The following is a 14,420-nucleotide window of genomic DNA, read 5'->3' on the forward strand; positions in this document are numbered from 1 at the left end:
GACATTCCTGTAAAGGTGCTGTTAGCTAATACAGTCCCTTAATGGAATGATTTCTTCAGTGGGAACTTTTCAACTGACACATCTTCTATCACAGGTATGAAGAATAAATATTTCTTTCTCATGCTCCATTCTGTTTTTCTACTCCCTTTTCCATTTTGATTTTTTATTAGACCTTTTTCTGATTTTTTAAAAATCATGCTCGCATTTTAAACTTACAAACTTTGAAACCCATCCATGTTAATTGCTTATCTAGTGGTTGCATGCTGAAATTGCTTTAGTGCTCCCTATTGTAATAGCCTTCTTTGTAATAGCCTTCTCTTTAATAAACAACTCAAGGACCAAATATGACACTAGCAGATATGACGGTAAATGGAATAATTCTCAGTTTGATTTGTATCCTATTAGTCTCTTTCTGTAGCAATCAATTCTTTCCCTAATGCCAAATGATCTATATACATTTAAAAACCATCCCAATGCATAAGGTCGTACAACCGGAGGTAAGCTGCTGGGGGTTTGCAGGGGTTTGGGAGAACCACTAGCTAAGATTCTGTGCAGTTTGGAGAACCTCACTCCTGGCTGGCCCCGCCCACCCCTCCCTTCCCCGGAGTCCCCTGCATTTTGGATGCAGGTCAGTGCAGGGCACACATGGAGGCTCAGAGAGGACAAAAAACTGGCCTAACGGAAGTTCAGAGGGTCCCTGGAGCCTGGGGAGGATGTTTTCACCCTCCTATAGGCTCGATGAAAGACTCTGGAGCCCAGGGAGGGCAAAAACGGTCCCCCTCCGTGATGCAAGTGGCCGACTATGCGCGCCATGTCCACCCAGAAACCGGGCAGAGAGCCCATCCTTGTGTACAACTGAACCAAATAATTACTCCAAATCCAGTTCAACTGTAAAATAGTTGTGTATGTTTTATTTGATGTTAAACAAAGAAGAAATAATGAATGATCCATCTGAGAATGAAAACTGGGATAAAGGTGGCTCAAGAATGGGCCAATATTTTTCCTTTCCGCCTCTTGTTTGGTTTTTAATGAATTATGACTGTGTAGAATTCTCATGAACTCTGAAACCTGAGTGATTGTAATATTTTTCTCAAAAGTTCTATCCAGTTGTGTGGAGATCACTCCAATTTTCCACCAAACACCGATTTCCTAAGAGAAACCTATTAGTCCCTTGATAAATCCTTTATAGAACAGTACATAGTTTTCTACTTACAACCATATTTGAGCCACTGTATCTCCATTATTCTGGTTAAAAAATGGTAAAGCTTTAATAATCTTTCCCCAAATTTCTTCACCAGAATTTTGTGGGATTGCTCTACATCTCATCCGTCTGAATTGCAATAGAGCCAAATTATTTATTGTTTTTTCCAAGTCTCTGTCCTTTAAATTTTGTCTTAGTTTCCAGAATCACCACTTTGTCATTAGATTTACATCCCCAGAAGCTTGTTTTACAGAGTTTACCACTTTATTTCATGTCCTTTTTCATCTTTGCAAATCTTTGATCCATTCTTTTTTAAAAGCTGTCAATTTAGTATCAAGGGATTCAGCTATCCTATAGACTAATTTCTCAAACATTTTCTGAAGTAAATCTGATGTAATTCCTCTCTCTGCAGGTTGCTCTAGTGATCCTCTTCCCCCCTCTGCAGTTTTTTTTAATGGGTGCCATTGTAATATTGTAATCCAAAAGTGAAAGTGTCTCAATTACAAGGAATAGAGTAAAAGAAAATCTTCCCCTCATTTTTCTTTTGCTTTATCTCCCTTTGCCCTACTTTCCTCTCAAATGGCTCTTCGTTGTTATAGTCAGCATCAGTCTGACCCCATATTGCCTTTATCTTTTGTTTTGTAAAATTTCCCAATTACAATACAATACAATAGTAGAGTTGGAAGGGACCTTGGAGGTCTTCTAGTCCAACCCCCTGCCTAGGCAGGAAACCCTATACCGTTCCAGACAAATGGCTATCCAACATCTTCTTAAAGACTTCCAGTGTTGGGGCATTCAAAACTTCTGGAGGCAAGCTGTTCCACTGATTAATTGTTCTAACTGTCAGGAAGTTTCTCCTCAGTTCTAAGTTGCTTCTCTCCTTGATTAGTTTCCACCCATTGATTCTTGTTCTGTCCTCAGGTGCCTGGAGAATAGCTTGACTCCCTCTTCTTTGTGGCAACCCCTGAGATATTGGAACAATTGTTTGCATCTTTAATAGTAAACAATAAACATTCCTATGAAGGTTCAGTTCATTTTACTATTTTAATTTGTTCAACATTTTCACCAATTTTTAAAAACAACTATCTCCTTTATTCATTTTAAACTATCTTACAACCACTCCTTGTTAAGCTTCTTTTGCCAAAGTTTTTAAATCTTTTAAACCACTTTTCTTTTTATTTGCTTTTTAATTCAGAGACAATGTTGATTCACCAAATGGAATTGTCTTATCCTGCCACATAGAAAATTATCTTGTAAAGTTGTAAATTAATTCTGTCTGAAAGTCTTTAAGAACTCAAGGCAAATAGCTTCAAGGAGATAACTGTATTAATAGAAAGCATAGCTATACAGAAAGTATTTTATCATTATTTCAATTTGCTTAAAGGAAGTGACATCTCTCTGGAGAAAATAGATGAGTATCTAAAAAAACAAAAATTACCAAGGATTACAGAGAAACAGATAATGGACCTATAAAAACAGAGGAAGTTTCTGAAACCATAAAAAAGATTTAAACCAAGCAAAGTGCCTGGGCCAGATGGATTATCAGGTTCTTATTATACATGTTTTGAGGATGAATGTTTACAATCTTTACAAAACAAATTAACTTTTGCAGGAACTCAGGGAGGAAAGATGCCAGAGTTCGAAAGAGGCCAATATAAAAAGATTTGATATATACAACAAGATTTGACTTAAATAACAACCTATAGACCAAATCATTATTAAATAATTGGGTAAAATAGGTAAGATCAATGTATACTTCATAGAAAGCTCAAAATGTTAATGGACATTTAACAAAGCCTTGTGAGAAATAAAAAGGAATAAGACAGGGTTGGCCACTATCTCCTCTCTTGGGTTAGTTTGGTTTGTGAAAAACTGAATAGAAATATAAGACAAGAGTATTGTGGGAGTAAAGTTTAAAAAAAGAAAAATATAAGTTAATGCCTTTTTGCAGATGACTTTGTATTGGTTTTGGAAGGTCTTTTAATTTTTTTTTGTCAAGGGGACTGTAAAATAAAATCAAGAGAAGAACTAATGGCAGGCTGATAGAATTTATGGTTTTGAATATTGTTAAGACTGGATTTGAAGCAGAATTGTGTACTAATAATGCAAATGTAAATTGTTAAAATGTATAAAGGTTTATTGAAATTTGAAACAGGATAACAAATAAAAGTGGGCTATATTATGTAGATGGAACAATGGGAAATATGTGGTTGAAATAATTGAAATTTACATTACAATAATTGAAATGTGAACAAGAAGGAGGGACATGTTATGCTTTGAAGACATGTAAAAAAGCTAGAAACTTTTTAATTCAAATACATATACAGTATCAGAAGATTTTAAAGATTAATATATATCAATGTATACTTTCTGGTCAGAGAAATAAGATTTCTTACTGATTTACTGTCCCCTTTATGGACTTTTTGCACAAACCAGAAAAATGATTTTTGATTTATGGTTTTATAATTCGACAGAATAGATTATAGAAAGAGAAGTCATTTGTAAATTTAAGCATAAAAGGGAAATTTATAATTGTACTTATAACTTGCTGTGAAGATCAGAAGCCACTTCTATTTTTTCCTTTATTTCACTTCATAGCTTTCTTTCAAATTCCCTTTATTAGTTTGTATTAGTTTTTATCTTCCTTTTTAAAACTTTAAATACAAGTATATAAAAATGAACTTTGAAACTTGTAATTATTTTATGAAACTTCTATTGGCCCTAATAAAGATATGTCCCATATTGATTTTTATTTTTTTCTCTCATGGCTGACATAGCTACTGCTATTTTATGGGAAAGTTATATACTGTTTTGTTTATAAAAAATATTTATTATTTATTTTTATTGAATTTATTGCAGCTCAGGAGGCATCTTTGAACAGCATATTTACTCAACTGAGAGTTGTTTGTGTCTATTTCTTGTGCTCTCCATATGCCTGTATCCTTTACATAGAGAAGCAGCATTCTTTAGTCTTTTTATGAAGTGCTAAGATTATTTAGACAAGCATTACATATATCCTAATGTCAGGATAGGAAAAAATAAAGAGAAAACTTACTAATACAAAATATACTCAGGGTATCCTGTAGTACTACTGGAACATCTTTTACAAAAAGTATTACCTCTTTTTAACACTACTATCTGCAAAAATATCTGGGAATCTGTTTTAAAACTAAGAACGTGTTTTGAAACTATCACATTTGGAATCAAATGTCATCTGGGAAATGAAGATTATTACTAAAGATGCTACTTAATTTTACAGTAATGCTACTTCCCCATTTAGTTAAATTACAATCAACATCATTTTAATAAATGGAAGGAGTAAATAATATGGGTCATTTGGCAATTACAAAATACCACGTTGGGTTGTACACACCTTCATGAACTCAAAGTCCTGATAAAACAGGAGTGCAGAATGCTGCTCTGGCTTTTGAATAAATGTGAAGGCAGCTGTCCTGGTGAACAAATGAAGCTCAAAAAAAAGGGTGGGGCAACACCCCCCCTTCTCATCTTCAAGTAATTATTCTTGGTATTCACAAGGCTACAGACAATGCAAACTTACCTAGAACTGAGGTGAAACAAAGACATACATTTACAGGACACAAATCAGGTTAAGTTCATGGGGAGACTCTAAACAATAGGTTAGACCCTGGTTAAGGAGACATGCTTTACTCATAAGATGTAATTATGGCCTGTTACAGGTTTAGCTCAGACTCAGTCTAATGTTTTCCAAACTCAGTCTAGACTAAAGTTAAACAATCACTAGACTTCCAAGAAAATAACATGGAATGCAGAAGCCACCAGTTCTTTCATTCCACATTGATTTTTTCATCATCCACAAGTAGGAGCCTCTTTCCTGGGAAACAAACGATAAGCCTTTCCGAATCCTGAATGTGGTGGCTCTGATCAGGCTATTGCAGACTTGGTTCTTTGCAGAAAACAGGAAATCAAAAATAAAAACAAAAAAACCCACCCTTCCTCAGAAGTACCATCATGTAGATTGTTGGCTATCTGATCTCCAATAGAGGTGATTGCAGCTGCTATTCCTATTATTTAGTACTATTCAGTAATCAGCTGGTTCAGTTGCTAGACTATGATTAAGGCTAAACACGGGTCACAATATTTAGAAACCTTACCATACTGGTTAAAGCTTATTGTTATTAATTTCTACCTTGCATCCAAGGCAAATATTTTGCTGTTCTGTGTTACTAGTTTGCATATTGAACTTTATTAAAAAAATTACTTTCAGTGTCATAATTTTTTCCATAATTATTTTACCTTTCTGTTTTATTATTATTATTCTCCGTCGCTTGTACAAATGGGTCGCTTAATAGTTTTTCAGAAAAAAGAAGAGAAATTTAAGCGGGAGAAAAAAGTTGCCTTGCAGATTTTTATTTATGGGCTGATTGCATTCAACAATTCATCCCACCACACTATAACAGGATTCCAGAGGTATAAACTCTTCAAAATACAAAGCAGCATAGAAAGTTGTATGTAAAGTAGCAACATAAAGCACTCTTGACGCTGATGATTTTACAAACCTAAAATGGGATTTGCGGGGGGAGGGGGGGGGAGGAGGAAGGCTAGGAGATGATGGTGGTCAAATGGAGGTTAACAAGGGGATTCTGAGGCAAATCTGTAGCAACTCTCTTCAACAGAGACATTTTAAAAAGCTGATAAAAGCCCCTTCATGGATGGAGTCTGAAACGGTACCATTTTTTAAAAATTAGAAAATTTGCTAGAAAAAATAGGAATAGTGAAATTATTTGTATTGAATCACAGGCATGCATTACAATTTTCTTTCAAGTACAAAATCATCTTTACAAATGTTTTCTAGATTGTGCCTCACCCAAGAGATTAGATTTCCCCCCCAAAATATCATTTGTTTAACAAGTCAAGAAATAATAACAAAATATACAAAGCAAAAATACCCCTTTTCAGACTAGAATTATATGCTATTTATATTTTTAACACGCTTATGTATATACGTATATATATATATTATAAATATGATACTACAGCTGACTGGTTAAGCTGCAGTTCAATACTTGAATAATATTGAACACCGACAATTTCCCTCTATCTGTGATATAAGAGAGGCATCCGAGTGTGCCTGTCATACACTCCCTTTAAGTGATCATGGGGAACCTGTCCGATTCAAGATGAAAGGTTTTTAGAGTCCTTTTGTGACATTTTTACAGCAATAACAAGAGGAAGTGAGATGGAGGACTTACTTGAGACATAAGAACATCATAATCTTCAAATACAATTGGTGTTTAAGAACAAGAAACATGGCACATTATTTTCCCACACCCCAAACAAATCTGGATATACTTGTGGTAGTAAAAAGCCCTCTATTAAAGCTGCAAAACTCTTTTAATGTGTAGAAAAAAAGTGATTGCGAGACACCTTTTGACATTAGGTTTTTGACACAATATTAATAAGATTTTACTACATCTCTGTGACCGTTCTCCTTATTATACTTAAATCCTGGTGACTGCTTTTATTAAATTCAGCTGACACCTGACAGTGTGTGAGTATTTCTTTATTTACTACTATGACTTTGCAAGTGACCTTTCATGAAGAAACGTCTCCACAGTCAAAATCTGCATTTCCAAGAGTCTTCATTGAAACTACATTTACATAGCTTCAAATTCATCAATTCTCTGCTTGGTGTTCCCTTGTCGTATCTGTCTCAGTGTCTTGTACTTGTCTCGGCCTTGTCGCATGTTCTCCGTGTGGATGAGGTCATTCGGAGTCTTCATCTCTTCGTCTCTGGCCTGAGCTAGTTCATCAGTCAGCGTCTACAACATTGAAACACAGTATTACACACTGGCACAAATAATAAATTTGTGAAACTGACATGAGGAAAACAAAAAACTAATATGAAATTCTGCAAATGCTATCCGAGGGTGAGTTTTGTGCGTATCATCCTATGGTCATAAGCGTAGCCATGTCTAAGAGCCTATAATGGTTAGCGTTAGAAGAAGATACAAGATCTGAATCATTTAAATTTGCCAACCCATTTCTACCTTTTACTACAAGATACATGGTAGAAAAGATCTTTAGATTATGTCTTACGTCATTATCTTCTTTTCCCCATAAAATGTGAAACCTTGCTTAAGTCTTTAAAAAAAGATAAATTTCAATTACCACCTTTCTCCCTTTTGGGGCAAATTATTGCTAACAGATTGTGCAGTAAGTCCTACCTTCAGCTGTCTTTGGACACGTTCATTCTTTTCGGCTTCAGTAATTCGCTTTTCTTCATTGCGATCATTCAGTATGCCTTCACTTGAGAATTCTGCACTGTAGCCAGAGGACTCGGTTCCTTCATCTTGAAAATTATCATGGACATGGTAGTTCACTGGTTCATATACAGGTGGAGGTGGAGGAGGTGGAGCAGTCATTACCAGGTGTAATTCTTCCTTTGTTTTCACCAGATCATCTTGGGCTTCTTTAGCCTAGAAAAGGGAAACCAAGAATAGGTTTTCAGTGATAATGTTATTTAGAAAATAGGTGGGATCTGATATGACATTTCATGTGTTTCCAAAATAATCTTAAAATATACAGGTTTATGATAATTTAATAATATCTCAATTAATAATTTTCAGCCATGCCTTCATTCCCTTTTCCCAGTGACTATGTTCCTGACTCTCAGACTTTTGTCCTTCTAGCTCATATGCACTTTTCTATCCACCCATATTGGTAAATGGGGTTTCCCTAAATTATGTCACATGGCTCAGTGAGTTAGCCACCTGACCAGCTGTTTGATGAGAAGCTGTTTCCCAAAGCTTTGACATATTTATGGAATCTCTATCTCAAAATAGAGTAAATTACTTCCATAAACATGAATGTTTTTAAAAGACAACAGTCAAACCTTTGAGGAATAAAGCTCTCAGTGTTACTAATCCAGTCACAATGGCTACACATTACTTATACTATTAGATGCAATATGTGTTTGAATATAGTATTTGAAAAAAAAAATTATATGTTGCAACTATACAAATATGTATAATGTTGCAATGTATTACTTGCAAGAAGAATATTAGTGGATAAAAAGAGCCATCTTTGCATGAATGGCTCAACGCTGATGTAACCTGCAAGTTATCAATAAAGCCTAGCTGTGTACTGAATTTGTCTTTCTTATTATATATGTCTGTTGTGTAAACAGAGTTAGAAGTCAACTGAAAAGCTTTGCGTATGGTGCAGGTGTAATCAACAGTCTCTAGGTTTAAGTTTTGTTAGAATTTTGGAGAAGATGGAAACAAAGCTTTATATGAGTTTTATTGTGGCAAGTGGGGCCAATAAAAATAATAAGAAATTACTTGTTTCAGCTTGTTGATGGGGAGGAGACAACAGACAATTTAGTACATTCTAATTTGAAGAGAAGTTTAATAAGCAGATGTTGCAGGTGTTGAGAAATCTGAAACTTGCTATGTATCAAGCAAGGACGTTACATAAGGGAGGAATACATTTTTTACAATGAAACAGAGAGGCTTATGTAGCAGAATTAAAACTTTTAGTGTAGTCTTGTGAGTTTGGACAGTTATGTGACTAGATGGAATAAGACTTGAAAGAGTAAGAGTCAGATTGTTAGGGACAGCTGATTTAACTCTGGAACATGTTGTTGATGTTTGCAGAGTTGAGGAGTAGGCTGTAACTCACTTAAAAGACCTTAGGTGTACTGATAAGGAACTGGTTATTCTGAGAAGTAATGAAAAAGGCTTAAACCCCCAGTCATCAGCTGTAATGCCAAAGACCAAAGACTGGAAGCACCCATGTCTGGGATACAGTTTCTCAAAGGCACATGGGCAATGGTTGGAAAAGAATGCAGAAAATGTGGGTGGCTGAATCTTTCATAAAAAGTGATGAAGAACAAAAAAAGTTAAAACTAAAACATTATGTACTGTATGTTATATGAGGAAGAACTTCTTTGGAGCTTTGTAATGGACTGATTACATGGAAGGCTTAGAAGTTGAATGTGCTCTTTGTTTAGTTATTAATGTTGTAAAACTGTAATGTTTAAAATTCATAAGGGGGATAAATACTAAGTTTATAGCCTATATAAAATTGTTCAGAGTTAGAAGCAGTGACTGACTTAAATCTTGTGTTAATTTGGACTGAGCTAAAGTAGTTAGGACATCTGCTAACCTCTAATGGCAAACCTGAGAAAAATAAAGATTGAAGCCATTGTTAAAATACCAAGAAGAAAATAAATGAAGTGCTTTTTTCAGTACGGCCAATTTTTTTCCAGGAATGACAATTGTGACAATTCAATTCAATTGTTGTTACAGAACATGGGATTTTAGTGGATACCAGTACAAGAAACAATTAATAAATTTTAAGTGTTATTAATGATTGAATCTGCATTCAAATATTATAATGTGACAAAACTGAATCAGGAGATGGCAGCGTATCTGGTTTAGCTGCAGTGTTGCTTCAGTGAGGAGTTCCACATGCATCTAGAATCAGGGTTTTTAATTGCTTTCTTTTATGGAGAAGACGTTTCAGTACGGCCTTATCACAAACCTTTGAAAGCTATTTTAAGCAAACCATTATACAGAGTGCATCAATGATGGTTACTAATGTTGCAAAACTATCAATTGCAATCCATTTCTAATGAACCTGGAAAGGAAATAATAATTTTTGAGATGTCTAGAGGTTTTTGTTTTAATTTAACAGGGATAAATTTATGTTTTGGATCGTACGGATATTGCTGTGAATAGGATGAGGTCTTATTATTTTATCTATGTCTGAGAGAAAACAATTTAAATATTACATTACATGATAGGTTCTTATAATTATGAAAGAAAATTATTTTGAAAGGGTGGTCTCAGTAAAGAAAGCAAGCTTCCCGGGAGGTGACACGAGGCTGGCTCCAGACAATTACCAACGCTTCATTGAGAGAGGGGTTCTTTCCCACCGCCTTGAAGGAGGCGATGGTGAGGCTCTTCCTTAAGAAGCCTTCCCTGCCTCTTTAGCCAACTATCGTCCGGTTTCCAATCTTCGCTTTGTAGCAAAGGTTGTTGAGAGCATGGTAGCACGTCAGCTTCCCCAGTACCTGGACGAAGCTGCCTATCTGGATCTGTTTCAGTAGGGTTTCAGGCCCGGGTATAGCATGGAGACGGCATTGGTTGTGTTGGTTGATGATCTCTGGCAGGTCCGGGACAGGGGTTGTTCCTCTGTCCTGGTCCTATTAGACCTCTCGGTGCTTTTCGATACCATCAACCATGGTATCCTACTGCGATGACTTGGGGAGTTGGGAGTGGGGGGCACCGTTTTGCAGTGGTTCTCCTCCTATCTGTCGGATCGGTCGCAGTTCGTGTTGACTGGAGGGCAGAGATCGACCCTGAGGCCTCACTTGTGGGGTGACCCAGGGGTCGGTTCTCTCACCCCTCCTGTTCAACATATACATGGGCGAGATCATCCATGGTTTTGGGGTACAGTATCATCAATACGCTAATGATACCCAACTTTTCATCTCTACCCCAAACCACCCAAACGATGCCATCGACGTGATGTTCCGATGCCTGGAGGCTGTACAGATCTGGATGGGGATGAATAGACTCAAGCTCAATCCCTCCAAGACTGAGTGACTGTGGTTCCCATCATCCTGATTTGTGCATCTTGTACCATCTTTGATGATAGGGGCAGAAATTTTAGTCCCCTCAGAGAGGGCCCGCAATCTGGGAGTCCTCCTGGATACGCGGCTTAGTTTAGAAGAACACCTGACGGCTGAGACCAGGGGGGGCTTTTACCAGATTTGCCTGGTACGCCACTTGTGCCCCTTCCTGGATTGGGATGCCCTGTGCACAGTCACTCACGCCCTCATCCTTTCTCACCTGGACTACGTTAACGCTCTCTACATGGGGCTGCCCTTGAAGAGCACCCAGAGGCTTCAGCTAGTCCAGAATGCGGCCACATGGGTTGTCATGGGGGTACTTAGGTGTTCCCATGTTACACCCCTTTTAGGCGGCCTGCACTGGTTGCCAGTTGTTTTCTAGGTGCGATTCAAGGTGTTAATTATGATCTTTAAAGCGCTCCATGGCTTAGGCCCAGGGTACTTGCGAGACCATCTACTGCCACCGGTAGCCTCCCACTGCCAAGTACGATCCCACAGAGTTGGCCTCCTCAGGGTGCCGTCGGCCAGGCAGTGTCGGCTGGCGACCCCCAGGGGGAGAGCCTTCTCTGTGGGAGTGCCTTCCCTTTGGAATGAGCTGCCCCCGGAGCTTCGCATAATTCCCGACCTCTGGTCCTTCCTGTGCGCCCTAAAAAGTTGGCTTTTCCAGCTAGCCGGCCTGGCCTGAATAAAATAAATTATTAATTTTAATTGTTAATTTTAATTTAATTTCTAAATATTGTAAATGTCTATTGGGTTTTTTGGATATTCTATTTAATCTTTCTTTTAAGTTTTGTAATATGTGTTTTTTATGTTGTACGCCGCCCTGAGTCCTTTGGGAGAAGGGCAGCATAGAAGTCCAATAAACCAAACCAAACCAAGATCCAGAAAATATATAAAAATATAGGAATTATAGACATTCAACGACCTAATGGAAATTTACTGGTCAACAATACCGTCTTTTGGTTAGGTATGTATGCTCATAAACATCGAAGCACTGTACGCTATTATCTTCCCATCAAAGGTGGTTCCTATTTTTTTACTTGCATTTTTACATGCTTTCGAACTGCTACGTTGGCAGAAGCTGGGACGAGTAACAGGACCTCACTCCGTTACGCGAAGCCAGGGATTCGAACCGCTGACCATTCTGATTGACAGGCTCAGCGTCCTAGCCACTGAGCCACTGTGTGCCTCTTATATTCTTATAGTATAGCAAATTTTATAGGACAATAGACTATACAATCTATATTTCCAATGAACCATGTTGTAATCAAGATCCAGGGAAGACCTAAAGTTGCTAAAATGTTGAAAGTAAAACAGAGTGGAACACATTAGCTTACCCTGTGTTGCCATTCTTCAACCTCAGACTCTTTACGTTTCCTTGCCTCTTCCAGAAGAGCAATCTTGGCTGTGTATTCTGCAAGTTCTGTAGCCTTTTTTGAAAGGTGGAAAAAATAAACTACATGAGATAGAAGTACTTGGGATCAGTAACAGAACTGCTCGCTTTTCCTAGAGCCTCTGGTTTTGGATGCGGTGGGATATTTTGTCTGTTCTTGGGTCAGAAAATGATACCGTAGTAGCTACAAAAAAGTAAAACATAGGCGGGCAAACTTTAGTTATGCTAAGGCTGGATAACTAACATCCAACTTTATTAAGCTGGCCTTAAGAGAACTTTCACAAATTTTATTAAATATTGCCCAAATAAAATTTGTCAACACCAGCTATAAAAAACTCATTTGTCTATTCCTGCAGCATCAACAATGTCTACTTTATTTCTGGCTGCAAGTTAGAACATTAAAAACTAGTTTATAGCCAATGTAACTTTAGCAAGTGGTTCCCAATCTGGTACCTTCCAGATATGATGGATCTGCAACTATCAGTATCCTGAGCCAGATTTTACCCGTAATGCCTAGAAAGTCTGAGAGCTATAATGCAATATTTCAGGAAGGCACGTGTGATAGAAAAGGAGAATTTCTTTCTATCAGATATCTTTGATCCCTGCAGGGATTTTAATTCATTTCCAGCTCAAATGCAGCTCAACCACTTTCTCTATAGCAGCACTAGATTGTAGAAATCCCTGTTCTGTAAAAACTGATGTGCCCTTAAATTTTATTTTGTCATTGATTCAGGAAATATTTGGCTTGTGCTGTCCATTTTCTGTACTGTATCCATTTTAGGTATCATTATCATCTTTATATGCTTTAAATTTATTTTGAAAATTCACTGCAGGTTGACATGAAGGCTTTGAGAACCAAAGACAAGGTTTAAAAACCTATAACCATTGATGATGCTTGAGGAACTTAGCCCAACTACTAAGATTCATATCTATTTTCCAAGTTTCCTTCTGAAATGCCTCCGATCCATACCAGTTGCTCCTGACTCTTCATCTGGTCAACCGCCTGCCTCTCCAGCTCTTCCTTAGCTTGCAGAGCCATCAAACGCTCATTCTCCAGGCGCTCTGCTTCCACCTGGGCCCTTGTTCTTTCGTCCTCCAGCTGCCTGGCTTTTTGGATCTGGTCTGAGAGCTCTGGCAAAAAACAAACAAACCACTCTTTAGAAATTGCACCAGTCTGGCTTCTTGTGGGAGAAAGTAGTACAGGTAGTCCTTGATTTGCAGCAGTTTGCTTAGTGACTGAAGTTACAACAGCACTGAAAAAAAGTGACTTATGACCAATTTTTACACTTATGACCATTGCAGCAGGTTGATATTTGGATGCTTGACAATTGACTCACATTTATGACCATTGTAGTGTCCTGGGGTCATGTGATTAGATTTTGCAACTTTCTGACAAGCAGTCAATGGGGAAATCAGATTCATGTAACGACTGTTTTACGAACTTAACTGCTGCAGGGATTCACTTAACAACTGCAGCAAGAAAGGTTGTAAAATGGGACAGAACTCCCTTAACGAATTTCTTTCTTAGCAACATGAATTTTGGACTCAATTGTGGTCAAAAATCAATGATTACCTGTATTATTTACAGAGTAGAGCAGTTCCTTCACCTTATCATTTTATGGCTAAGTATGACGTGTAACTAAGACTTCTGACTTCCATACACTTATGCTTTTGGAATGCTGGTGCTTGTTTTATGTGTAAGATATTCTTTGAAGATAAATAGTTACAGCTTTAGTCACCAGACATCACAGCACTGGCCGACTTGCAGGAAGTCCCCAGGCTGTTGACTAAGGTGGAAGACTGGAAAACATCTTAGAAGAAATGTCTGTTCTCAATAATCCAGGTCATGGTTGCCCCAAAGGTGGGTTTTTCCCCCCAATGAACTGAAGAAGCTTCTTAGAGGAGAAGCAAAACATTTTCAAAGAAAAAAAAATCCTAGAAAGTCCAGTTGGCTTTTGAAAAAAGTACCTTTGGGACATCTTAGAAGAAAGCAGAGGAAAATCACCTTTGCTTTGTGGCCAAGAAACCAACATGGATGTGTCCATATTGTGAGCAAGTTATAGATTAAAGGCAGATATCATCCATTTGGGTTTTATAATCACATTGTGATTATTTCTATCTATAAAACTCTGTCCAAATCACATACCTGCCAAGATAATCAGTTACTTCTGATTTCATTGCACTTGACACCACAAACATTACTTCAA

At 37.4% G+C, this 14,420-nt stretch overlaps 1 protein-coding gene across 2 annotated transcripts in view; it reads right to left on the minus strand.

Annotated features, from left to right (window-relative positions):
* Window positions 1-5,574: 5,574 nt before the first annotated feature.
* EZR (ezrin) overlaps window positions 5,575-14,420 on the minus strand; it is a 44,218-nt gene continuing 35,372 nt past the window's right edge. The window contains exons 11-14 of one of the 2 annotated variants that reach the window (XM_081945782.1): window positions 13,184-13,344; window positions 12,158-12,250; window positions 7,408-7,659; window positions 5,575-7,002 (exon numbers count right to left, since the gene is read on the minus strand). In XM_081945782.1, coding sequence (XP_081801908.1) covers window positions 6,838-7,002; window positions 7,408-7,659; window positions 12,158-12,250; window positions 13,184-13,344 — 671 coding nt within the window. In that variant the 3' untranslated portion in view covers window positions 5,575-6,837. The remainder of the gene's footprint in view (window positions 7,003-7,407; window positions 7,660-12,157; window positions 12,251-13,183; window positions 13,345-14,420) is intronic. The other variant, XM_081945781.1, reaches the window with a different exon arrangement.

This window comes from Natrix helvetica (assembly GCF_964273705.1).
Source record: "Natrix helvetica genome assembly, chromosome: 2".
NCBI lineage: Eukaryota > Metazoa > Chordata > Lepidosauria > Squamata > Natricidae > Natrix > Natrix helvetica.